The 27,813-nt window shown below is 43.4% G+C and overlaps 1 protein-coding gene and 1 long non-coding RNA gene across 2 annotated transcripts; both read right to left on the reverse strand.

Annotated features, from left to right (window-relative positions):
• Positions 1-1,302: 1,302 nt before the first annotated feature.
• LOC122941265 (oocyte zinc finger protein XlCOF19-like) lies at positions 1,303-7,263 on the reverse strand. Its single transcript, XM_044298360.1, has 2 exons — positions 7,212-7,263; positions 1,303-2,469 (listed from the first exon to the last, which is right to left on the reverse strand). The coding sequence occupies exon 2, from the start codon at positions 2,447-2,449 to the stop codon at positions 1,499-1,501; it is 951 nt and encodes a 316-aa protein (XP_044154295.1). The 5' UTR covers positions 2,450-2,469; positions 7,212-7,263; the 3' UTR covers positions 1,303-1,498.
• Positions 7,264-7,839: 576 nt separating this feature from the next.
• Positions 7,840-27,417, reverse strand: LOC122941266. Its single transcript, XR_006390432.1, has 3 exons — positions 27,360-27,417; positions 27,160-27,277; positions 7,840-7,899 (listed from the first exon to the last, which is right to left on the reverse strand). It is a non-coding gene; the product is annotated as an uncharacterized LOC122941266 (long non-coding RNA).
• Positions 27,418-27,813: the final 396 nt, after the last annotated feature.

Consider the following 27,813-nt stretch of genomic DNA (forward strand, 5'->3'; position numbering starts at 1 on the left):
GGAGAATCTCACTAAGGACAAGAAAGAAACCGGGATTAGCTTTCTACAAAACAAAGTTAAACTCCAAGAATACCCAGAAGTAGCATTATAATATTAGTCTACTGTATCCATCCAGGGATGGGTGCCCAGAATCTCAGAAGGGGTCCCAGAGAGAATATTCAAAAAGGGACTTCAAAGAAACTTTCATATCTGGGTATGTCTTGATGGGTTGGTTTTTCTGGTTCGGGAGTTGTTATGGGTATTCGCGATTCAGTCAGCAGACGCTTGCCATCTTCAAAGGTCTGGATTACATGAGTTTGACCATCCTTTGTGATGAGTAACTTTAGCGGGTATCCCCATTTATAAGGTGTTGCAGTTCCATAAGGACGCTGTGATGGGGAGTAAGGAGCGGCGTTGCCGCATAGTAACCGCTGACAGATCTGTATATTGATGTATCATATGATAAGGAGCAGGCAGCGTCCCCATTTTTCTGGCCACTTACATCACTGCCTCCTTGGTGGTGAAAAAGTGAATGCAGGCCAAAGTGTCCCTAGGTACTGCTGTGCCCATATATTTCGGTTTCAGGACCCTATGTGCTCTGTCTATGGCTATGTGATGGGCGTTAGATGAGGAAGTAATGCCAGAAACAGCTTTTGGATATATGATGTAAGTTCAGAGCTTGGGATCTCTTCTGTAATGCCGCGGAATTTGATGTTGTTTCTGCGCGAACAATCCTCCACATCCGCCATGTTTAGTTTGAGGGCTTCTACTTCATCTGCCATATCATTATGAGCATCGATAATAGCGTTTGGAGAAGCGGCGTAGTCTGACAATTTGGATTCCATGTGAGACATGCAGTTTTCCACTTCCTGCACTTTGGTGGAGATAGGGGTTAATAATGTGGCCAAGTCGTTATGCAGTGCCTGGAGCTATTAATTTTAAAGTGTCCTCAGATACTGGCTTTTCTGAGGTGGGAAATACAGTCAGAGAGTCCTCTTCAGAGGACACAATAATAGAGGTTGAAAATGAAGTGCCCACCTGCGTATCAGAGGTGAGTTCCAGACGCTGTTTCCTCTTTTGTGGGCTGCTGGAAGGAGATGCGCTTTCAGCTCCAGCGCCATCTTGAGTGTCCTCTCCTTCTGCTTTAATGTCCTCTGGGGCCGGAGGTAAGGATGGGGAATTCGACTGGGATGAATGTGGAGGAGCCGGAGGGGGTAAGGTAGGAACTTGCGCCGGAGTCATCGCCCAAACTGGAGAGTTGGATGCAGCTGAATCAGGGCTGACAGCACCATCTTGGTTCCGACCTTTCTCAAAGTGTTTCTCTACATTTTCGCTCCTTAGCCTGGGAATTTGTCTCTTGGACTTGGTTCTGAGCCACTGTGGGTAGCGGATGTGAAGGGATTGCTGTGGAAAAGTCGCTGATGTGCGAGAGCAGTTTCTTCACGCAGCCATTGGTCTCGGCCGATAAGCCACGCCCCCCAAAAGAAACCCTTTTATTGCCCATGGAATGTCTGCAGAACTATGGAGCATTAAAATGATTTCTCTCCTGATGAATCCTAAGTTTGGCGTTAGTAATAAAACATTTCCCACATTCTGAACATGAATATGGCTTCTCTCCCGTATGACTTCTCTCATGTCTAACAAGATATGATTTATCTTTAAAGCATTTTCCACATTCTGAACATGAATACGGCTTCTCTCCTGTGTGAATTCTCTCATGTATAACAAGACTTTCTTTTTTTGTAAAACGTTTCCCACATTCTGAACATGAATATGGATTCTCTCCTGTGTGACTTCTATGATGTTTAACAAGATATGATTTATTTGTAAAACATTTCCCACATTCTGAACATAAAAATGGTTTCTCTCCTGTGTGAATTCTCTCATGTGAAACAAGACGGGATTTATACATAAAACATTTCCCACATTCTGAACATGGATATGGCCTTTCCCCTGTGTGAATTCTTTTATGCGTAAAAAGATTAGATTTTTTTGTAAAACGTTTTTCACACACTGAACATGAATATGGCTTCTCTCCTGTGTGATTTCTCCGATGTGCAACAAGATATGATTTCTGGATAAAACATTTCCCACATTTGGAACATGAATATGGCTTCTCCCCTGTGTGAATTCTCTCATGTCTAATAAGACTTGATTTACCTTTAAGACATTTCCCACATTTGGAACATGAATATGGCTTCTCTCCTGTGTGAATTTTTCTATGATTGCAAAGACTTGAGCAGCTTTTAAACAGTTTTCCACATTCCCCACACTGAAACTTTTTGCCCCCTTTCTGCCCCGTACTTGTGGTAACAATCTGTGATCGATCAGAAGAAGGTTCCTCATGATTAGGAGGATTATCTGACAGATCTGCACTGTGAGGTCCCGGATATACATTACATATATTATAGATTTCTCTTGAAGAGTGTGACGGGATATCTTCATCTTCTTTATAATGCAGTGATACCATGAAGATCTTACCGGGGGTTTCTGTAAGGATTAAAAATGGATTTTGACAAATTGAAAAATGTATAACATTTTGATTGATTGATTCAACTTTATTATTATTACACATGTATAACGACAGGGTAAAGAAATGCAGTTTGCATCTAATCAGAAGTGCAAAAGAGCAGCAAGTGCAATAAGAACATGTTATATACAGATAAGGATAGTGTAGAAGGTAGGAATAGTTATGTGCAGATTATGTACAAATAGGTTAAATATACAGGTGTTTATATTGATATACAGATGTACTATGGACAAATATAGAGATGTGCTGATGTGTACATATAGACAGATGTGCTGCGGTACACATATATATACAGATGTGCTGATGTATACATATACAGATGTACTGATGTATACATATATACAGATGTACTGATGTATATATATATAAACACAGATGAACTGTTCTATATTGTTATACAAACGGGCAAATATACAGATGTACTATGAACAAGTAACCTAACAATAGCAGTAACCAATGTGAGCTTACAGTGAATGCTATGAATGAATGATCATGGTCATTGGGAGGGATGGAGGGAGGAGGAATGTAGAGGGTTAAGCGAGTATGGATGAAAGGGTTCAGTGGGGACTGAGTTCAGTAGGGTGACAGCTGTGGGGAAGAAGCTGTTCCTAAACCTGCGGGTTTTATTCTGAAGGGTCCTGTAGCGCCTTCTGGAAGAAAGGAGCTGGAAGAGTTTATTGGCAGGATGAAAGGAGTCCCTAAGAATGATGCATGCCCGGCGTAGACATCTCTTCTTGTGAACATCCTAAATGGAGGGGAGTGGCGTCCCTGTGATGCAATGGGCGGTTTTCACCACGTGCTGCAGGGCCTTGTGGTCAGCAACAGAGCAATTCCCATTCCAGACTGTGACACAGTTGGTCAGAATGCTCTCTATCACACAGTGATAGAAGTTACCCAGTATGTCAGCAGACAGGTGGTTTTTCTTCAGTGTCCTAAAAAAAAATGAGGTGCTAATGTGCCTTCTTGACCAGGCGGGAGATGTTGGTTGACCAGGACAGATTCTCAGAGATGTGGGTCCCCAGGAACTTGAAGCTGGAAACCCATTCAACAGCCGTGCCATTTATGTGGATGGGGTCATGGGTGTTCCTCTTCACCTTCCTGAAGTCCACAATGAGCTCTTTTGTTTTGCAGGTATTCAAGAGCAGGTCAGCGCACCAGACAGCTAGGTGCTTCACCTCCTCCCTGTAGTCAGACTCATCGTTGTCAGGGATGAGACCGATCACCGTGGTGTCATCTGCAAACTTGATGATGGAGTTGGATCCATACCTAGGCCTGCAGTCATAGGTGAGACGGGAGTAGCGGAACAAGCTCAGCACACAGCCCTGTGGAGTAGCGGAACTGGCTCAGCACACAGCCCTGTGGAGTAGCAGAACGGGCTCAGCACACAGCCCTGTGGAGTAGCAGAACGGGCTCAGCACACAGCCCTGTGGAGTAGCGGAACGGGCTCAGCACACAGCCCTGTGGAGTAGCGGAACGGGCTCAGCACACAGCCCTGTGGTGTAGCGGAACGGGCTCAGCACACAGCCCTGTGGAGTAGAGGAACGAGCTCAGCACACAGCTGTCACCTCCAGTTCTGTGAGAAGATCTGGCAGACGTTTTTCCTCTACCTCTTGTATGATGTTCTTTGTTTTGGATTCACTTTCTCATCTCCTTTCCTTCTGCCAGGTGTCATATATTTCGACTAATCGTCTTCCTTTATTATCCCTCCCATACTGCCTCACTTTGTGGTTTATACTACTTCCTGGATGAGGTGTTCACTGCTGGAGGCTGCTTCTGCTGTTTGTACAGATAAGTCTTTTACTTTATTGTGTTTCCTTGCTGGCTTGATTCTAGATGACCCTGACTCCGTCCGTATTAAGTGCAGGGTCACTATTATAGGGTTTTCAGGTGTCACACAGTATTAGGTACGGGGGCATGCAATCGTCTACCATACAGACCCTTGCATGTGCATAGCAGTCAGGGAGAGCTCTTAGGGTTTTATAGGGCTCACCTATAAGCTCCTTAGTTTGGGACCAAGCCAGTCGCTCGTTTATTTATATGTTCCAGCTATCTGCTAACTTCATCCTTGACATTATAAACCGCCATAACCGTCTTAAGCATGGATCCGGTTTTAGCCTTGATTGACCGCATGCAAGGTCTTTCGCTGGAGGTGGTAGATCTCCGTAAACTGTGTCTCCGTTTTAGGTGACCGGTTTTGCTGGCGTTCATGGAGTTTGTTCCAAGCCTAAGATCTCGCTTCCAGGTGCATTCCCCGGGGGTAGTGAGAATTTTGTTCGCTTTAGAGAGGCTTGCAAACTCAATTTTCGCCTACTTCCCCATTCCTCTGGTGATGAGGAGCAGAGGGTGGGGATCATCATCTCGCTGCTCAGGGATAACGCTCAGTCTTGGGCCTTTTCGCTGCCGATGGGGGCACGGCCCCTCCAATCGGTGGATTAATTTTTTATAGCCCTTGGGCAGATATATGATGACCCGGATCGTATTGCTCTGGCTGAATCTAAACTGCGTCTTTTATGCTAGGGTAAACACTCCGCAGAGATATATTGTTCTGAATTTTGGAGATGGGCAGCTGATACTGGTTGGAATGATGCTGCACTCCGAAGTCAATTTTGCCATGGTCTTTCGGAAAGATTGAAAGATGCATTTGCTTTTCATGAGAGACCAGCCTTGTTAGAATCTGCCATGTCTCTAGCTGTTCGTATTGACAGGCGTCTTAGAGAGAGAGGAGACTACTCTTTCCTGTCATACTCAGTCCAAGGACAGTGGGGCTGTCTCATTCAGTGCGCAGGGGTCTCAGTCTCTCTCAATCCCCTCTGAGGAGGAGGCCATGCAGCTGGGTTTGCTTGCCTCTGATAGTAGAGGATTCAGCTCTCAGAGGAGGGTTTGTTTCTGCTGTGGGGGTATAAATCATTTGGCTAATGTTTGCCCCCTCTAGGAGATTCAGGCAGTTTTCAGAGGGTAATCAAAACAAAACAAAAAAAAACCTCTAAAATCTTTCCATTTGCTACTATTGGCAGGGTTGATGCTGAAAGTGAAGGTTTGCCGTTTGCTTGTAGTTCCCGTTTTCTCCTACCTGCTAGGGTGGCGCTAGACAGCAAGAACATTGTTTGTGAGATTTTTGTTGATAGTGGAGCAGCTGTCAATCTCATTGATAATCAATTTGGAACAACGCATGGTTTCCAGGTATGCACTTTGGGAAAAGATATACCTGTCTTTGCTATTGATTCCGCTCCACTTTCTCAAAGATCGTTAAAGGGCATAGTTCACAATATCCGTTTGATTGTGGGTGACGCTCATGTTGAGGATGTGTCATGTTTCGTCCTTAGCGGTTTGCCTATTCCTCTAGTGTTGGGGCTGCCCTGGCTCACTAAACATAACCCCACCATTGATTGGCAAGCGAGGCAAATAAATGGTTGGAGTGACTTTTGCAGAGAGAATTGCCTCACGGCATCTCTTTCAGAGGTTTCTACCAAGACTGTACCATCTTTTCTCTCTGAATTTTTGGATGTGTTCTCCGAGAGTGGTGTCCAGGAGTTGCTCCCGCACCGGGAGTACGATTGCCCTATTAATCTCATCCCAGGCGCCAAGCTGCCTAAATCTCGACTATACAATCTCTCCCAACCTGAAAGAGTCGCTATGCGTGCTTATATCTCTGAGAGCCTGAGAAAGGGACACATCCGACCCTCGAAGTCACCTGTTGCCGCTGTTTTTTTTTTTTGTTAAGAAAAAAGATGGTTCTTTAAGACCTTGTCTGGATTTCAGGGAGCTGAACCGTATAACGATTTGTGACCCATATCCGCTTCCTCTGATCCCGGACCTGTTTAACCAGATTGTTGGGGCTAAAGTTTTTTCTAAGCTGGATTTAAGAGGGGCATACAACCTGGTCAGGGTCAGAGAAGGAGACGAATGTAATAATCACCTTCTCTTATTACACATAATGAAATCAACTTCTCTTATTACACATAATGTAATAAGAGAAGGTGATTTTAGACCGGGCCTCACTTTTCAGCTGCTTCATGGCTCAGGTATGATGCCCATGTGCCCACTGTAAGCGCTATCATTGGTGGACAGGGGTAAGGTTAGCCTTAAGCACCCATGAACCTGTCACTTTTGTTAAGTACTAACCACTGTACGGGGAACACCCCATAAGAAATGACATTCTCTGACCCTATTGTCTAGACATCACTGTTTAGTTAAAGTGTCTCATGACTCTTTTTCAGCCTTCAACATGTCAATTTCAAGAATTAAAGGTTCACTTGCTGCCTTACATCTACCCCTAGACAGGTGCCTTCAGAAGCTTAAGACGTTTCGGATTGTAAGGTTAATGTGTGACACTCCCTAATCCTAACCCTTTCTGCTAGTTAGTAGAAATCATCGGATAACACAATCCCTGCTATTCAAGAGCCACCGCTTCAATTCCAAGTTGTGAGGTGAATATTTTGCATGGGGAAGATGTCCTGGGATAGCAGATCCCCACTGTCTGGTCGGACACAAGGGTCGGACACCTGGTGCTAAGTGTCCAGCCTGGACCATGAGAGGGTGGAGAGAAGATCCTGGAGAGGACTTCTATGTGCAGTCACATCTCCCTCCGCTCCTGCACATAACACAGGGGTCACTGCCCGGAGTGCTCCTTTACTGCAGCTCTGAGGTGGAGCCTCACCTGAAGAAACCTCCCAATTCCCTTCCTCCATTCATCATTCCATACCTGTGGTCACATGGACTGGAATGTCCTCCTCCACCTCACTCTTACACGGGGGATCGCCCATCATCCGCTCTTCTTCATCCTCCACTATAATATCAGTCACATCTTCCCCCTGATTTGTCATCTGTAACAATTCAGGACAATACAGCAGACAGGTGGGACATCTAACAGATCCACATAAGAGACCCCCACAATCTATGACCCCTCTATGACTGCAGGACCCCCCTATATAGATGTGTATAGGGCTCAGCTCCATCTACCTGATGGTTCTCTGGGAGCTTCTCCTCTGGACAGTCCTGGGAATACAGGGGACATCTCTCGGGGGGATTTCCTTCTACGAGTCCATCTGTAGGAAACACACAGGGCCAGGAGAGATTATTACATGTGATGATGAGATGATGGGAGTAGTATCCAGGGGACCCATGACAGCCCCCTCCTTACCCTGCTGATCGCCCCATAAATCCGTCTCCTCTTCTGCTTCATCTTTAACCTCAGCCTTAATATCCATCAGATTTTCATCCTAAAGAAGAGAAATGTAAAATGGTCTTTAGTTCAGTCCCTTTCTGGTCAGATTCTGGGGAGACTTCAGCTCCATCTACCTGATGGTTCTCTGGGAGCTTCTCCTCTGGACAGTCCTGGGAATACAGAGGACGTGGACATCTCTCGGGGGGACTTCTCCTCCTGGATCCACCTGTGGAGACCCAAGCACACAGTGACTGAATACATGGCCTCCTGTAGATCTTTCACTCCTTCCTCAAGGGAATCCTTTTTCAGTAGATGGTAGAAACTCAGAGGGGTAGATCGCTATTTATATATATATATATTGATGACCTGCTCACCGATGCGGTTGTGACGGCAAGCAGGTAAAAAATGAAAAGAACTCTTCAAACAGCTGCTCAGCGGGGTGCCGGGAGTGAGCCCTTTAAAGGATTTAGATGGGTTGTCTGGTGGAGAAAAGCTAGATCCAAATATCTTATGAAGGAAATCTAAATCTCAAAACAGATAACCCACAGTTAAGACCCTCATCTTTCATCAGTCAGTCAATTTAAGGAAACAACTCCTCCAAGAGTCTTCTTCACCAGCAATGGGAAACCACTTGAGAAAGCTCTATATTTCTATACTTCCAAGTTTCCTTTCCCTGGAAGGGCAGTTTCTCTCTCCTAACCTGCCTAATATTCTGTAGCTTACTCTCTTACCATAAAAAATAAAAATAAATGTCCGACCATGTGAGGCATGGACTCCACAAAACCTCTGACATATGGTATCTGCCACCAAGATACTACCAGCAGTTCCTTTAAGTGATAGGTGGGCCCCCATTGATCAGACTTGTTTTGGGAGCACATCTCTCTCTTATGCTCGATTGAACCAAGTTGTGGGGAACCTGGAGGAAAAGTAAACAGTAAACACAACAGGACTTAAAAAATGTTCTGCTCCTCACCAGCTAAATCCCAAGCTACAATTCCTGCAGTGGAACTGGCGCATTATCCTTCTAAAAGGAGGTCACTGCCATTACCACTGGCATAAAGAGGAGCTCCTGCTCTGAAACAGTGTTCAGGTATCTAGTATGTGTGTAGATAACATAAACATGACACAAAGACCCAAGGTTTCTGAGAGAACATTCCCAAGAGCCTCTGCCAGCTTGTCTTCTTCTCGTAGTGAATGCTGTGCTCTTCCCCAGGAAACTGGTGCACATCGGCCATGCACATCATGTAATAAGAAAAGGTGATTTCAGACCGGGCCTCACTTTTCAGCTGCTCCATGGCTCAGGTATGATGCCCATGTGCCCACTGTAAGCGCTATCATTGGTGGACCGGGGTAAGGTTAGCCTTAAGCACCCATGAACCTGTCACTTTTGTTAAGTACTAACTACTGTACGGGGAACACCCCATAAGAAATGACATTCTCTGACCCCATTGTCTAGACATCACTGTTTAGTTAAAGTGTCTCTTGCCTCTTCTCCTGCCTTCAACATGTCAATTTCAAGAACTGAAGGTTCACTTGCTGCCTTACATTAACTCTTTGGAGAAGCTGAAGACGTCTCGGATTGTAAGGTTAATGTGTGACGCTCCCTAATCCTAACCCTTTCTGCTAGTTAGTAGAAATCATCGGATTACACAATCCCTGCTACTCAAGAGCCGCCGCTCCAATTCCAAGTTGTGAGGTGAAGGTTCTGCATAGGGTAGATGTCCTGGGATAGCAGATCCCCACTGTCTGGTCAAACACAAGGGTTTGTTTGAGATAAACGTCCTATCCAGGAAAACCAGACCCTAACCCTGGGTAATAGACAGTGAGGGTGGAGGAGCCCCCCCCCCAACAACAGATAAAACAGCATATAAAACTGACCTGTTCCCTTCATTCTCCAGTACGATTACAGTGATACCACATTTATATAGTTTTATGGGTTTTGTTTTTACAGTGATAATAAAGTGGATTCCAGAAATGTAATAATCCACAGGATATTGTCTGTGACGGCTGAAACAGAGATATTGTAACATAGTGGATATGATGACTCTGCAGGACGGGGAGAGCAGAGATAGTAAAGCAAGGGATCTAGGGCCAGGTTGAAAAGTAAAGTGGATAGTGGATAGCCCTGATGGGCTCCTCTAAGGACATCCCAGGGGCCCATTCACCGCAAGTCTTGTGCAGACATCTATTTGGAGATAATAGGACCAAAGTGTCTGATAATGCTGCATTGAGAAATGGCCGCGAGATCTTATCAAACACCTTCTCCGTGTCTAGGCTCAAGAACATATTTTCCGGGGCGTTGGGACGTCGAGCACTTATGGCCACCACCGCTGTACGAACATTTTCAGTGTCTGGGCTTCACAAACCCATAATAAGAGGTGGCTGGAAGTCCTGGAGTCTTTCATCAATCAGTTTGATGAGAAGCTTGTAGTCACTATTTTATAATGAGATGGGTCGATCTGGACTTCTTCTCATGTTGTTTCCAGATTTCTTCTAGTGACTCTGGGACCGGAACGTCAGAACTACAGTCACTGTAAAAGCCAACGTTGCTTTGCAGTTGCAGTATATTATATGGAGGACTTGTAATAAAGAGTGCAGTGGTGATCCTCTACCACTGATGGTGGCCGTATCCGTCCTCACCACCCAGGACATCGGCTGCACCCAATAGCATCCTGCAGTATCCGCTCTGCAGTCAGCGCACGGCCGCCTGCAATCCGCATTCCTCTCAGCCCTATTTCTACAAACGGCTACTGTCTGGCTATACAGACAAGAATAGGACGGACACACGGACGCGGACAGAACACGGATGACATCAATATGTTGTCTGTTTTTTAGACATGAATGGGTTTATATAAAAACCACAAAAAACAGATGCGGATCTAAAATACGGTGGTGAGCGTGAGGCCTAATTCACAAATTTCCTAAAGCATTGAGCAACCACGTGGATGTGAAGGACTGCGTTATATGAGCGCGGACCACGGGGCGTCCAGAAATATATGACAGGCAGCATGATGTTTGCTTCCGCTGCTGCAGCCATGTGGTTCAGTACATTACGGCTACACACCACGCGGATTACACGTGTTTTCTTCCGTGTGGGAACAGCGCAGTGTAATACCGTACCAGCGCAGCGACTGAGATCAGACAAACCTCATGTACACTTTCTTCTTACACTGCAGTATAGTACCGTACCAGCGCAGTGACTGAGATCAGACAAACCTCATGTACACTTTCTTCTTACACTGCAGTGTAATACCGTACCAGCGCAGTGACTGAGATCAGACAAACCTCATGTACACTTTCTTCTTACACTGCAGTATAGTACCGTACCAGCGCAGTGACTGAGATCAGACAAACCTCATGTACACTTTCTTCTTACACTGCAGTGTAATACCGTACCAGCGCAGTGACTGAGATCAGACAAACCTCATGTACACTTTCTTCTTACACTGCAGTGTAATACCGTACCAGCGCAGGGACTGAGATCAGACAAACCTCATGTACACTTTCTTCTTACACTGCAGTGTAATACCGTACCAGCGCAGGGACTGAGATCAGACAAACCTCATGTACACTTTCTTCTTACACTGCAGTATAATACCGTACCAGCGCAGTGACTGAGACAAACCTCATGTACACTTTCTTCTTACACTGCAGTGTAATACCGTACCAGCGCAGTGACTGAGATCAGACAAACCTCATGTACACTTTCTTCTTACACTGCAGTATAATACCGTACCAGCGCAGTGACTGAGACAAACCTCATGTACACTTTCTTCTTACACTGCAGTGTAATACCGTACCAGCGCAGTGAATGAGATCAGACAAACCTCATGTACACTTTCTTCTTACACTGCAGTGTAATACCGTACCAGCGCAGGGACTGAGATCAGACAAACCTCATGTACACTTTCTTCTTACACTGCAGTATAATACCGTACCAGCGCAGTGACTGAGATCAGACAAACCTCATGTACACTTTCTTCTTACACTGCAGTATAATACCGTACCAGCGCAGTGACTGAGATCAGACAAACTTCATGTACACTTTCTTCTTACACTGCAGTATAATATCGTACCAGCGCAGGGACTGAGATCAGACAAACCTCATGTACACTTTCTTCTTACACTGCAGTGTAATACCGTACCAGCGCAGTGACTGAGATCAGACAAACCTCATGTACACTTTCTTCTTACACTGCAGTATAATACCGTACCAGCGCAGTGACTGAGACAAACCTCATGTACACTTTCTTCTTACACTGCAGTATAATACCGTACCAGCGCAGTGACTGAGATCAGACAAACCTCATGTACACTTTCTTCTTACACTGCAGTGTAATACCGTACCAGCGCAGTGACTGAGATCAGACAAACCTCATGTACACTTTCTTCTTACACTGCAGTGTAATACCGTACCAGCGCAGTGACTGAGATCAGACAAACCTCATGTACACTTTCTTCTTACACTGCAGTGTAATACCGTACCAGCGCAGTGACTGAGATCAGACAAACCTCATGTACACTTTCTTCCTCCACGTGGAAACACTGCAGTGTAATACCGTACCAGCGCAGTGACTGAGACAAACCTCATGTACACTTTCTTCCTCCACGTGGAAACACTGCAGTGTAATACCGTACCAGCGCAGTGACTGAGACAAACCTCATGTACACCTTCTTCCTCCACGTGGAAAATACGCAGTGTAATAACGTACCAGCGCAGGGAATAGGTGGTACCACAATCTCAAGTGTGACTTCCGTCGCTAGCAGAAGTGCCACCCACATATCAGAGTCCTCAAATACTTCAGCCAAAATAAAGGAATTAGCTGAACAACTTGCTGTCAAGAGAGCAGAAATTGAGATAGAAGCTGCCATCGAGGCGCAGCGCCAACTGATGGCTGAAAAGGAAGCTGAAATGGAAGCACAGCGCCATCAGATGGAAGCTGAAATGGAGGCATAAAGCCAACAGATGAAATTTCTGGAAAGGCAGAGTAGTCATAGGTTCAAATCTGTAAAGTGAAGAAACAGACTCCTACTTTCCTTCATACACCCAGGAGAATGGAAGGGAATCTCCAACATGTAGTGAAGAAATAAGTTACTATCCTTCCATCCCTGCTCAGAAAGACAGAGAGGCCTAGTCTAATGTTAGGAAAAAGGTGTGTGAATTTACCCTCTATTTCTACCGAAGAAGAAGAAGAAAAGGACTCACCTAATTCAGAACTAAGTGAGAAAATAGAACTGGATGATTCTATTCCTAGATGCAACGGCAATGCTCAGGAGAGTGTTGCAACCATTGCCCCAGCAAGACCACAGAGAACAGTCCTCACTAGACTTCCCATGCCGGAAACCACTGTATTTTCAAAGGACATACTGAAGATTATAGAGTGGAAGGCAAGCTTTGAGATGATCATTGAGCATCATTGCTTCGGTCCAGTTGACAAGTTATTCTACCTTCAGAGATATGTTGGTGGAGAAACCAAGGAAGTTCTTGAAGGTAACTTCTTTAGAAAATACAAAGAAGCCTACAAACAAGCTTGGGAAAAATTAAATGCAAGATATGGTCATCCTTTCTTAGTACAAAGAGCCTTTAGAGAGAAACTGAATAACTGGCCTAAAATAGGTCCTAAAGAACACTTCAGACTCCAAGAGTATGGTGACTTCCTGCAAGCATGCAGCAATGCCATCCCACATGTACGAGAACTAGAAGTACTGAACGATTATCTAGAAAACCACAGGATGCTAACTAAGCTACCTGAAGAAGTGGCTTCTAGATGGAATCACTATGTAACTGAACAGTTAGATCTAGGTAAGGACTTCCCAAGTTTTAAAGAGTTCGTCAATAAGGAAGCACGGATAGTATGTAATCCAGTAACAGCATCTTATGTCTTAAAATCCTTAGAAGAAAGGCCTGCAAGAGAGATAAGACGTGCAAGAGCAACTAGCTTTGCAACCAAAACAGCAGCTAAAGGTCCAGATATCTACAAAAGCAAGTTCAAAGTCACTACTGGGATCAGTAGAGAGACAGAACCGACAAATCTTCAGACTACCTTCAAGTGTATGTTCTGTGGAGAGAACCACTCCATACATAAGTGCCAACAATTGAAGGAGAAGTGTCCAGATGAAAAGAAAAGGTTTGCACTGGATAACCAACTGTGTTTCGGATGCCTAAGAAAAGGCCATGTTACTAAGGAGTGTAAGAAAAAGGCCACAGGCAGAGTTTGCAAAGGACGCCATCCTACACCACTACATAAAGAACGTCCAAAGAAAGATAAGTCCTCAATACCTAAAGATACTGAGGAAGGAAAGAAAGTATCGGTATTCTCTTGCAGAGTGAGGGAAGGAGAAAGCAACGGCACATCAATGGTTGTACCAGTGTGCATATTAAATCCTAAAAGGAGGAACAAGACGGTAAACGCCTATGTGCTACTGGATGCCCAGAGTGACGTCACCTTCATTGATCAAGAAATCTGCAAGAAATTACAAGTGGCTGCAGAACCAGTGACGCTCAAACTCACTACAATGGCGGGGAGAGACACAGTAGTGAACAGTCAAAAGGTCAAAGGACTGAGAGTTAGAGGACTTCATTCAAACTGCACATTAGCTCTACCTCCAGCTTATACAAAAGACGATATGCCTCTAGATCAAGATCGCATACCTACCTGTGAAACAGCCAATGAATGGGGGAACCTATCTGTCATATCACATGAAATGTCCCCGCTGAAGGAGTTTGGTGTTGAACTGTTTATAGGCTACGATTGTCCCGAAGCCTTGGCACCACGAAAGGTAAATCACAGGAGGAAAGGGTGAACCCTACGCTGTTCAAACTGATCTAGGATGGGGTATTGTTGGAGGAAAACAGCAGATCGCAAACTCAAGACAGGTGACAGGATTGTGTCATCGAATATCTGTCCAAGAGTTACCAACTGTAAGTCCAGCAAAAGTAATCAAGATCCTTGAATTCGACATTGCAGACATAAGTTCTAAAGAAAAGAGTGTATCCCAAGAAGACATAAAGTTCATACACACTCTAGAAGAAAGTATTCAGCAGAATCAACAAGTTCATCTTGAAATGCCCTTACCCTTTAGAGAACAACCTCGTCTGCCAAATAACAGAAATCTTGCCCTAGCAAGATTGAAATGTTTGAAGAAAAGGATGGGAAGAGATCCCAAACTGAAGAATGATTATCTAAAATTCATGGAAGGCATCCTCGAAGAAGGACATGCAGAGAAAGTACCAACCAACCTAAAAAGGGAGAAGTGTGGTACATCCCACATCAAGGTGTCTACCACTCAAAGAAACCAGATAAGATTAGAGTAGTATTTGATTGCTCAGCAAAGTACAATGATGTTGCATTGAATGATCATCTAATAAAAGGACCAGATCTTACAAACACTCTGCCTGGAGTACTCTGCAGATTTAGAAAGTATCCCGTAGCGGTCATGTGTGACATTGAAAAGAAGTTCCACCAGTTTCATGTGAAAAATGAAGATAGAGACTTCCTGAGGTTTCTATGGTGGGAGGATGGAGATACAGATACAGAGCCAGCAGACTACAGAATGAAAGTACACTTGTTTGGAGCAGCATCATCTCCATGTCGCGCCAATTATGGCATGAAGTACCTGGCCAATCAGAATGAAAAGGGTTGCCCATCAGCAGCAAATTTTCTGAAGAAAAACTTTTATGTAGATGATGGTCTCATGAGTCTAGAGTCCACAGAATCTGCAATCAAACTAGTGAAAGAAAGCCAAGAGTTATGCGCAAGAGGAAACCTGCGCCTTCACAAATTCATCTCAAACAACAGAGAGGTACTGGAATCCATCAGTGACTCTGAACGTGCAGCAACAATGAAGAATGTAGATCTCAATTATGATCATCTTCCAGTTCAGAACGTACTTGGATTGGGATGGAATGTAGAGAACGACAAGTTCTTCTTTGAAGTATCTATTGAAGAGAAAGTTGCAACTAGACGAAGCATTCTTTCCGCAGTGGCTTCTATATTTGATCCATTAGGATTCTTGGCCCCAGTGATCCTCAGAGAAAAAGAAATACTGCAAGAATTATGTAGACAGAAGTTGGGATGGGACGAGCCCATACCTGAAAATTTGAGGCCAAGGTGGGAGGGTTGGATAAGAGACTTGCAAAACTTCAGAGAAGTTCGGATACCCAGATGTTTTGTACCTTATAATTTCGGAAAGTACAAGAAAATAGAACTTCATTACTTTGTAGTAAATATGCCAGTAGTTATGGTCAGTGCTCCTACATCTGAGGGATAGGAGAAGAAAGGATACACTGTGCCCTGGTTATGGGGAAGGCCAGAGTTGCGCCTACCAGTATTCAGACAATACCAAGACTTGAGCCGTAGTTTCAGCATCAGTAAGCAAGTTTCTGAGAGAAGAATTGGAACTAGATGAAGACAGACTAGTAAGAAGAGTGTTGTTACAAATAGGAGACTCAAAACTTGACAAAAAGGGAAAACGTCTCCCTGCTCCACTCAGGTTGGACATCCCATACAGAAGATAGCTGTTCTACTTGAGAGTGATAAAAGACACTTGGAAGTTGAGAACCTGACATGTTTAAGTCCTACCACTGAGAACATAGAGTTACCTGAGACCTGTCCTAGGTTGTCAGCACAGCTTATATGTGTAGACAGCTGGACCTGCCAATAGCCTTAATGTTTGTGTGTTAAAGACAAAAGCAGAGTTATTTACAGAGACTTCATGTTTGGGTGTCATATAATAGTTATATATATATTGTGTTCACAGAAGCGGAAAAGATAATATGCCTTTAACCCCTTCCCGACATATGACGTACTATTACGTCATGGAAGCCACTGCGTTCCCGCAATTTGACGTAATAGTACGTCATGGTGATCGGGCGGGCACTGGAGCGGTGCGCGCGCAATCACTGCAGGGGCCCGGCAGTCCGTGGTAGCCGGGCTCCTGCTGTATCCGCCGGCATCGCTGTAAAAGCCGATGCCGGTGGATTAACAACTCATATGCCGCGGTCCCCACTGACTGCGACATAGAAGGGGTTTGTGACGTGTGAGGGAGAGCATCGATTCCCCGCGCTGCTGTGACGGAGACTCAATGTCTCAGAAGGCAGCCCGATGCCGTGCAGAGGCTGCCCAATGTCTTGCACGGCATCGGGACCTGCCTTCTACGGGTGCCGAGGAGATCCAGCCTCAGGCCCGTCTCCTAGGCAACCTGTCCAGCCTCAGGCCCGTCTCCTAGGCAACCTGTCCAGCCTCAGGCCCGTCTCCTAGGCAACCTGTCCAGCCTCAGGCCAGTCTCCTAGACAACCTGTTAGTGTACTACTCACTGTAGTACACGAACAGGCAATGCATTACAATACAAATGTATTTTAATGCATTGTAGAGGGGAATCAGACCCCAAAAGTGAACATCAGAAATAAAAGTAAAAAAAAGTGAAAAATGCCCATTTCACCTTATTTTATAATAAAAAACAAAAAATGAGACATTACCTAAGACAATTGGTAAAAAAACAAAAAGCTATGGCTCTCAGACTATAGATACACTAAAATATTATTTTGGTTTAAAAAATGCTATTATTGTGTAAAACTTAAATAAATAAGAAAAAGTATACATATTAGGTATTGACACGTCCGTAATGATCTGCTCTATAAAAATTTCACATGACTTAATTCCTTAGGTAAACGCTGTAAAAATAAATAAAAACTGCGCCAAAAAAGTGTAATACCTTGCCCCATAAAGTGTAATAATGAATGATCAAAAAATCATATGCACCCAAAAATGGTATCAATGAAAATATCAACTCTTCCTGCAAAAAACGAACTATGGCTCAAGACGATCGGCAGAAAAATAAAAAAAATTGGGCGTTCAGAAAATGGAGATACAAAAACCTAATTTTTGTTTTCAAAAATGCTTTATTATGTAAAACTGAAACAAACATCATAGAAAGTAGACATATTTGATATCATTGCGACCGTAACAACCTGCTCTATAAAAATAGCGCATGATCAACCCTGTCAGGTGAATGCTGTTAAAAAAAAAAAAACGGTGCCAAAACATACATTTTTTGGTTATCTTGCCTCCCAAAAAACGTAATATAGATCCTTTCCTACTGCGCCCGACCGTGTGCCCGTACAGTGTATACAACCACATGTGGGGAGTTTCTGTAAACCACAGAATCAGGGGAATAAACATTGAGTTTTGTTTGGCTGTTAACCCTTGCTTTGCTACTGGAAAAAATGGATTAAAATGTAAAATCTGCCAAAAGAAAGTGAAATTCTAAAATTCCATCTCCATTTTCCATAAATTCTTGTGGAATACATAAAGTGTTAACAAAGTTTGTAAAATCAGTTTTGAATACCTTGAGGAGTGCAGTTTCTAGGGTCACTTTTGGGTGGTTTCTATTATGTAAGCCTCACAAAGTGACTTCAGACCTGAACTGGTTCTTAAAAAGCAGGTTTTGGAAATTTTCCGAAAAATTTAATGATTTGCTTCCAAACTTCTAAGCCTCTAACGTCCCCAAAAAATAAAATGTAATTTTCTAAATGATCCAAACATAAAGTAGACATATGGGGAATGTAAAGTAATAACTATTATATGGGCTATCACTATCTATTATAAAAGTAGAGAAATAGAAATTTGAAAATTTGGGATTTTTTTCCCCCCCACAAATAAAGGTGAAATATATTGACTCAAGTTTATGACTATCATGAAGTACAATGTGTCACGAGAAAACAATCTCAGAATGGCTTGGATAAGTAAAAGTGTTCCAAAGCTATTACCACATAAAGTGACATGTGAAATGGAATGGGCAGAAGAGCGAAAACAGGCCCGGGGTAGAAGGGGTTAAGATTCATTATATATTGTAAGGTAAGCTCAATGACACAGCGTAAACAACAGAAAGCATAGAGTTAAACTGTTGCTAGGCTGGAGTCTTGACCAATCACAGCCAGCCTCACACACAGCCTGTGTGGGAAATTCCCCTGGAATCATTACACCAGAGGAGAGAAGCTGAACAGACATTCACTCCACTAACAGATGTGTTTTATGGAAGCAGAGAGGCCAAAGAGGTATTTAGAACAGTTATATAATGTTCCTACTGTTAGTATTGTGATTAGAACTGTATACTGGACCAGTTATATGTGTGTTTACTTCCAGTTCCACCATACAAACAAACTACGGAGCCAAACAATCATAAAATCCAAATTTCACAGTTCCACAAATTGCAAATTGCATACAAACTGCGAACTTCTCATACCAGATCATAAGCAATTGTACAGAGCAAACTGCAAACCAAGTTGAGCAAGTGAACTATGAGTTAGACCTCAGATAAACCTCTCAGAGATCATAAAGTGCTTAAATAACTTACAGTGAGAGCACAGATACTGAAGAGAGAAATATATCCACCGTTTTTTGTTGAATGACGAGATTGAACAGTTGAACCACCATCTTATGTATACCGCCATTTTGTGATATCTTTTCAACACGTGTTATGTACATGGACTTTCTGCTGCGGAGGCGGCAGTGTTATATATGAAGAAAAGTTAATAAGGAAGTTATTTTAAGCATTTGGTGTGCTCTTTAGCCACCTCAGCTGCCCTAGCTTAACCACCCTTAATGACCAGAGCACTTTTTACACTTCGGCACTACACTCCTTTCACCGTTTATCGCTCGGCCATGCAAATTACCACCCAAATGAATTTTACCTCCTTTTCTTCTCACTAATAGAGCTTTCATTTGGTGGTATTTCATTGCTGCTGACATTTTTACTTTTTTTGTTATTAATCGAAATTTAATGAAATTTTTGCAAAAAAATGACATTTTTCACTTTCAGTTGTAAAATTTTTCAAAAAAACGACATCTATATATAAATTTTTCCCTAAATTTATTGTTCTACATGTCTTTGATTAAAAAAAATGTTTGGGTAAAAAAAAAATGGTTTGGGTAAAAGTTATAGCGTTTACAAACTATGGTACAAAAATGTGAATTTCCACTTTTTGAAGCAGCCCTGACTTTCTGAGCACCTGTCATGTTTCCTGAGGTTCTACAATGCCCAGACAGTAGAAACACCCCACAAATTACCCCATTTCGGAAAGTAGACACCCTAAGGTATTTCACTGGAAATACACCGGCGCTAGCACAATGAATGTAACTGACGCTGCGGTACCGCAACGGTATCGCCACCGTTGGGAATCAAATAAATGATGTGTATAGTATGTATATAAAAGGTACTGCGCGACGTATACCCCCTTGGTTTTCCCTGCCTCTCGGCACTAAAAAGATCAGCAGTATATATATACAGAAGCTCGCAGATTTTAGAATACCTTATCTTGGGTTTTCGTCTGCGAGGGCTGTTTCTCCTGCGTCTTTCTTGATTTTCTGGATCTTCTTTTTTTCCTTATTCTATAGTGCCGTCGGGGATGGGGAAAGGTATAGGGGGCTGGACCCTAGTAGTTATTAAAATATTTTTTAGTTAATAGTACGTAGACTTCAGAGCTTACCCCGGCCGGTGGCAAAGCTCGCTGTTTGAAAAAAACGCTTTCTCGCGCTCGCATGGAGCGCTGCGTGACGTCACGGCAGAAGCTACGGTAAGCTAGGAGGACCAGAGTTTCACCAATGCGTTTCGATTAGTTCGCTAATCTTCGTCAGGGATGCTGCTTCTGGTACCTGATGCTACTTTTAAAGGTCTGTATCTCCTCCCTTCCTTAACCCCTTCATTACTGGCATTCTAGTTTATTGAAAGGCGAATAATTCTATCTCTGAGTTTAGTCCAGAGGGTACCAGAGTGTTCAAATTAAATATCCACCTGCTTTCTGTTCTAGACATTTTTTTGATATAGTCTCCTCCCCTTGTGTCTTTTTTAACCATTTCTATTCCGCAAACGGTGGTGCCGCTATAATTTCCCCCATGTTTTTCTTTGTAGTGTCTAGAGAGTGGGTGACCCTCATATTTTCTTCCTATGTTATAGATGTGTTCCCCTATTCTTTTGCTTATTGTTCTTTTTGTGCGTCCTATATCTGTTTTTTTGCACGGGCATGTTATAGCATATATTGCGCCCTGGCTTCTACAGGTCATGTGATCTTTTATTTTGTACGTTTCTGTGTCCCCTGTCCATTCATTTTTTATTTCCATGTATGTATGCAGTTTTCTGTTTATTTTTAATTTCCTACAGACACCACAATGACCCGCCCATATAAATATAATATCGTCAATGAAACGTTTCCATAGGACGAGATTCGACCGGAGCTGGCCGTGGGGACATATGACCTGACTGGCCATATATATTTGCGAACCCCGGTGCGAATCTCGTCCCCATCGCGGTGCCCCATTGCTGCATATAAAACTTGTCCTCGAATAAAAAATAATTGCGTTCTAGGATGAACATGATGCACTCGCCGATGTAGTTGATTTGTTTGTCTGCGAGTATTCCCTGATTGTGTAGACACATTTTTACTGCATCGCATCCTTTCTTGTTTTCGATGATGGTGTATAGGGATTTGACATCCAAGGTTCCTAGGATGTAATTTGGTTCCCATTTCACCTGATTTAGGATATTCAGGATGTGTTGAGTGTCCTTCAAGTGTGTTGGTAGTAGCTCTACACATGGTTGTAGAAAGCAATCTATATATTCAGATAGATTACTTGTCAGGCATTCCACCCCTGATACTTTTGGTCTTCCCGGGGGATCTGTCATACTTTTATGTATCTTTGGGTTGTGATAAAATGCGGCAATTCTTGGTTGTTTTGTCTCTATGTATTCGGCCTCTTTTGTATTCAAAATGGTTTCTGTTCTCCCCTTCTTGACCAGTTCACTTAATTCCTTTTTAAACCCTTCTGTGGGGTCTTTCTTTAGAGTTTTGTACGTTTTTTTGTCTCCTAATATTTTGTATGCTTCTTGTAAGTATTTGTCTTTGTCCAATATTACAATACCGCCGCCCTTGTCAGCCGGTCTAAGGATAATTTTTTCATTTTCCTGTATTTTAGTTAGTGCTTCCCGTTCTGTATGGGAAATATTTCCTAGATATTTCTTCCTTTGTTTTTGTTTTTTGGGGCTTCTGATTCTTCGTATGTCTTTAGTAACCATGTTCATAAAGCCGTTGAAAGCCTGCGAATATTCCTGCAATGGGTGATATTTGGACTTTGCTTTTAGGTGGGTATGCTTGTGTCCCTCTTCTGTGTAGTTATCTTCTGCCGCTTTGTGATTGGATTGGTGTGTTTTATTGATGTTTTCCCTGTTGTTGTTTGATTTTTGTTGTTTTTTTATGAAATATTTCTTTAGGGCCAGTTTCTCATAAATTTGTGGACCCCTATAAAGGCTTCAAATTTATTAAACAGTGTGCTGGGTGCAAATTTGAGCCCTTTTTCTAGGATTTCTTGTTCTCCCTTTGTTAATGTGTATGTGCTGAGGTTAAAAATCTTTTGTCCTGACCCTGCTTTGATCTCTTTTTGTTTTAGTTTTTTCTTTTGGGTGAGTTTCCCTCCTCTATTACCCCTCTTGCATTTTTTCTTTTCTGGAAAAAATCCTGTTTCACAGTTTTTTTCACTGTTGTTCTTTTTTCTCTCTGTTCATTGTGTCCTCTTTCCTGATCTTGGGGTATGTTTCTCTGTGTGTTTCTCGTTGTCATTATTTGGTTTGTTGTTCTCGGTTTTTCTTTCCTAATATTGTGGCTGTTCGACACGTCTTTCATGTTACATCCCTCAATGTTATATTCATTGTCTTCTGCCTCATTGTCTTGTGATGGGTTTCGTTTGTCTTGTCTTTTCCTTTCTTGTGTTTCCTTCTGTAGGCGTGGGGGCGCTATTTCATCCTCATCCATCTCGTAATTAATCAGAGCCTCATAGCGGTTGTCCAACCGTATTTCATTTATATTTGTGGCTTCATTATGTCTCCTGATTATAACTTCTGGGGTTACAGGTATCGGTTGTTCTATTTGGTTATTATCATCTTCTTTCTCCTCCTCCTCATGTACCGTGAAGATGGATGTGTGTTCCTCAGCTTGACTATATCTACCCTCATCCAATGTGTGGAAGGAGTTTTGGCTGTTGTCCTCCGTGTGGTTTTTTGGTAATGCATCCCGGTTAAATTTTCTATTTTTCTTTTCTTTTATTTCCTCTTCTTTCTGATGCATTCTTCTCTTGATGTTTTCTACAAGTTGGTGAATGCTGGCGTGGTCTTTCCAAGGTCTCAATGTTTCGAATGTTGCCATAATTGTTTTGTTGGTTCTTCGTAGTCTTTCTCCCCTTTTGTTAATGATGAATTTGATCGCATTACGGGAGAATTCGTGGAACATGCGCTCCCATTCATTTATTGTATCATGTTCTCCCATGTCACCTGACAGAGTTTTTTCTACTTTTAATCCCTTGGGTATGATATCCCATTCGAGATATTTCTCCAATGAGGTAATCTCCCAGAGGTCCTTCATCTCAAGGATCAAGAGTTGTTCTAATTCTCTTAAAGTATCTTTCACATATGTGAACTGTATGCCATTGTCTTGGTTAAATGTTGCAGATTGTCTTTGGTATGAGCCAAAAAAGCTTTGCACCCTTTGTATTCTGTCTTTTCTGTCCCACCATAATTGTGACATTGTTCTTTTGTGTGATACGTGTCAGTGGGGTATTTATAGTTAGGGTTGGGGACGAGATTCGCACCGGGGTTCGCAAATATATATGTAGGCCAGTGGGAACATCAGGTCATATGTCCCCACGGCCAGCTCCGGTCGAATCTCGTCCTATGGAAACGTTTCATTGACGATATTATATTTATATGGGCGGGAGAAAAAGAAGAATTAAATTCATTTCTCAATGAAATAAACAAAAATGAATACCATCTGGAATTTACACCAATGTTCAGTACAAATACAATTAACTTTCTGGACCTCACCATCTACATAGAGGATGGCAACATACACACCAGGACATATAACAAACCAACAGATGCAAATAGCTTTATCTCCCGTGAGAGTTGCCACCTTCCACAGTGGCTGGAAAATATTCCAAAAGGGCAATTCATGAGAATCAAACGTAATTGTACAAAGGAAGACGAATATCGAGTAGAGGCAGACAAAATACAGAAAAAATTTGAAGAGAGAGGATACAACAAGGAAAAACTATCCATACAGAAAGAACTAGTAGGAAAACTCGACAGACAGAAGCTAATCAATAAAAAGAAAAAGAAAATACATAATAATACAAAAATGGAAGTATTTGAAATGCCACCCATCATCACACAGTTCAACAGTCAAGCAGGAATATTAAGGAGAATCATCAAAAAACATTGGGAAACCCTGAAGGAGGACAAAATAATAGGAGACCAGATCCCCAAAAACCCCAAATTCATCTACAGAAAAGCAAAAAATGTGGGAAGTATAGTAGCCCCCACAAATAAATGCCTGAGTAAGAAAAATCCCAACCATACAACAATTGTAAACTCAGGACAGAAACCGCAGGGAGGTCATTGCGGTGTCTGTAGGAAATTAAAAATAAACAGAAAACTGCATACATACATGGAAATAAAAAATGAATGGACAGGGGACACAGAAACGTACAAAATAAAAGATCACATGACCTGTAGAAGCCAGGGCGCAATATATGCTATAACATGCCCGTGCAAAAAAACATATATAGGACGCACAAAAAGAACAATAAGCAAAAGAATAGGGGAACACATCTATAACATAGGAAGAAAATATGAGGGTCACCCACTCTCCAGACACTACAAAGAAAAACATGGGGAAAATTATAGCGGCACCACCGTTTGCGGAATAGAAATGGTTAAAAAAGACACAATGGGAGGAGACTATATCAAAAAAATGTCTAGAACAGAAAGCAGGTGGATATTTAATTTGAACACTCTGGTACCCTCTGGACTAAACTCAGAGATAGAATTATTCGCCTTTCAATAAACTAGAATGCCAGTAATGAAGGGGTTAAGGAAGGGAGGAGATACGGACCTTTAAAAGTAGCATTAGGTACCAGAAGCAGCATCCCTGACGAAGATTAGCGAACTAATCGAAACGCATTGGTGAAACTCTGGTCCTCCTAGCTTACCGTAGCTTCTGCCGTGACGTCACGCAGCGCTCCATGCGAGCGCGAGAAAGCGTTTTTTTCAAACAGCGAGCTTTGCCACCGGCCGGGGTAAGCTCTGAAGTCTACGTACTATTAACTAAAAAATATTTTAATAACTACTAGGGTCCAGCCCCCTATACCTTTCCCCATCCCCGACGGCACTATAGAATAAGGAAAAAAAGAAGATCCAGAAAATCAAGAAAGACGCAGGAGAAACAGCCCTCGCAGACGAAAACCCAAGATAAGGTATTCTAAAATCTGCGAGCTTCTGTATATATATACTGCTGATCTTTTTAGTGCCGAGAGGCAGGGAAAACCAAGGGGGTATACGTCGCGCAGTACCTTTTATATACACCCTAAGGTATTTGCTGATGGGCATAGTGAGTTCATAGAAAATGATGAATTTTTTATTATAATTTTTTTTCCTTACAAAGTCTCATATTCCACTAACTTGTGACAAAAAATAAAAACTTCCATGAACTCACTGTGCCCATCACGAAATACCTTGGGGTGTCTTCTTTCCAAAATGGGGTCACTTGTGGGGTAGTTATACTGCCCTGGCATTTTAGGGGCCCAAATGCATGAGAAGTAGTTTGAAATCGAAATCTGTAAAAAATGGCCGGTAAAATCTTAAAGGTGCTCTTTGGAATGTAGGCCCCTTTGCCCACCTAGGCTGCAAAAAGGGGCCCACATTCCAAAGAGCACCTTTCGGATTTCACAAGGCATTTTTTACAGATTTTGATTTCAAACTACTTCTCACGCTTTAGGGCCCCTAAAAAGCCAGGGCAGTATAAATACCCCACATGTGACCCCATTTTGGAAAGAAGACACCCCAAGGTATTCCGTGAGGGGCATGGCGAGTTCATAGAATTTTTTTTTATTTGGCACAAGTTAGCGGAAATTGATTTATTTTTTTTCTCACAAAGTCTCCCTTTCCGCTAACTTGGGATAAAAATGTAAATCTTTCATGGACTCAATATGCCCCTCACGGAATACCTTGGGGTGTCTTCTTTCCGAAATGGGGTCACATGTGGGGTATTTAGATTCCGTGAGGGGTATGGCGAGTTCATGTGAGATTTTATTTTTTGTCACAAGTTAGTGGAATATGAGACTTAGTAAGAAAAAAGAAAAAACATATTAAAAATAAATCAATTTCCGCTAACTTGTGCCAAAAAAATGTCTGAATGGAGCCTTGCAGGGGGGATGATCAATGACAGGGGGGTGATCAATGACAGGGGGGTAATCAGGGAGTCTGTATGGGGTGATCACCCCCCTGTCATTGATCACCCCCCTGTAAGGCTCCATTCAGACGTCTGTATGATTTTTACGGATCCACGGATACATGGATCGGATCCGCAAAACGCATACGGACGTCTGAATGGAGCCTTGCAGGGGGGTGATCAATGACAGGGGGTGATCACCCATATAGACTCCCTGATCACCCATATAGACTTCCTGATCACCCCCTGTCATTGATCACCCCCTGTCATTGATCACCCCCCTGTAAGGCTCCATTCAGACGTCCGCATGTGTTTTACGGATCCACGCATCCATGGATCGGATCCGCAAAACACATACGGACGTCTGAATGGAGCCTTACAGGGGGGTGATCAATGACAGGGGGGGGGGGTGATCAATGACGGGGGGGGGGGGGGGGTGATCAGGGAGTCTATATGAAGTGATCAGGGGTTCATAAGGGGTTAATAAGTGACAGGGGGGGTGTAGTGTAGTGGTGTTTGGTGCTACTTTACTGAGCTGCCTGTGTCCTCTGGTGGTCGATCCAAACAAAAGGGACCACCAGAGGACCAGGTAGCAGGTATATTAGACGCCGTTATCAAAACAGCGTCTAATATACCTTTAGGGGTTAAAAAAATCACATCTCCAGCTGCCAGCGAGCGATCGCTGCTGGCAGGCTGGAGATCCTGTCTCTTACCTTCCGATCCTGTGAGCGCGCGCGCCTGTGTGCGCGCGTTCACAGGAAGTCTCGCCTTTCGCGAGATGACGCACGGATGCGTCCAGGAGGAATGAATCGACCGCCTCCAGGACGCATCCGTGCGTTAGGCGGTCCGGAGGCGGTTAAACCTACTGCTTCCACAGAACGGCGCTGGAGGAATTACAGAGTAACAGACAGTCTGGTTAGACTAAAAGTCTGAGATATCGGAATTCTTCTAAGGCCACAGCGCAGAAGGCTCTTCATAGTCAGGATCTGTTCTGGATAAGATTGAGGGTTTTGCACACGACTTCGATCAGTTACGACATCCGGCTGCATCCTGACGGTTTCCAGGAGATGTAGATTGTTCTTCAGGGTTTTTTTCACACGCATAAGAAACAGGATGGAAATATCGCACTCCGAGCGCCTGATTGAACTGGTGTGCACAACCCTCTGCTGGCCAACACCAATAACAAAGACAGACGACGAGAGATCATTTACTCACCGGTCAGAGGCCGGAGCTCCTCCATCATGGCGTCCTCGTACAGATCCTCCTGTCCTTCTATGTACTCCCACTCCTCCAGGGAGAAATACACCGCCACATCCTGACACCTTACAGGAACCTGACAACACAATGACACCGTCATCACCCAGACCCTCCAGTGCTGTTACTGGAGAACCTCCCAGTATTCCCAGCAGTGTCACCTCTCCAGTCAGCAGCTCCATCATCTTGTGGGTGAGTTCTAGGATCTTCTCCTCGTGTATCAGGGGGGGAGGCTCTGTGATGGGGGTCCACCCTCCTGACTCCTGGATGATGGGAGTCCTCCCCGATGTCTTCTTCACTAGGGTGTAATCCTGTGGATGGAGAGAGACACTGACTCCAGATCTCCCCTCAGAATCCCTCCCGGGATCATGGCCCCATCTCCAGTAATCTAGTCCCTAGAAGCTGGAATATTCTTCCCCTGAAGCCCCTTCTGGACTCTTCTAGAGAATTCCCCACCCCCCTTCCTCTGGCAGAGAGCTCCATAGTCCCCCTGCTCTTACAGTAAAGACTCCTCCTCTATGTTGTGGAGAAGCCTTCTTTCCTCTAGACGTAGTGGAGGCCTCCTTCTTCTAGTATCATCTAGATGTCAGACTAGTGGTAGAAATCCTCCCTCCA

Source organism: Bufo gargarizans, chromosome 6 (genome assembly GCF_014858855.1).
Source record: "Bufo gargarizans isolate SCDJY-AF-19 chromosome 6, ASM1485885v1, whole genome shotgun sequence".
Taxonomy (NCBI): Eukaryota; Metazoa; Chordata; class Amphibia; order Anura; family Bufonidae; genus Bufo; species Bufo gargarizans.

What these genes read in the sequence shown, in the direction of transcription:
- LOC122941265 (XM_044298360.1), bottom strand. Translation starts at nt 2,449, where the DNA reads ATGGTATCACTGCATTATAAAGAAGATGAAGATATCCCGTCACACTCT.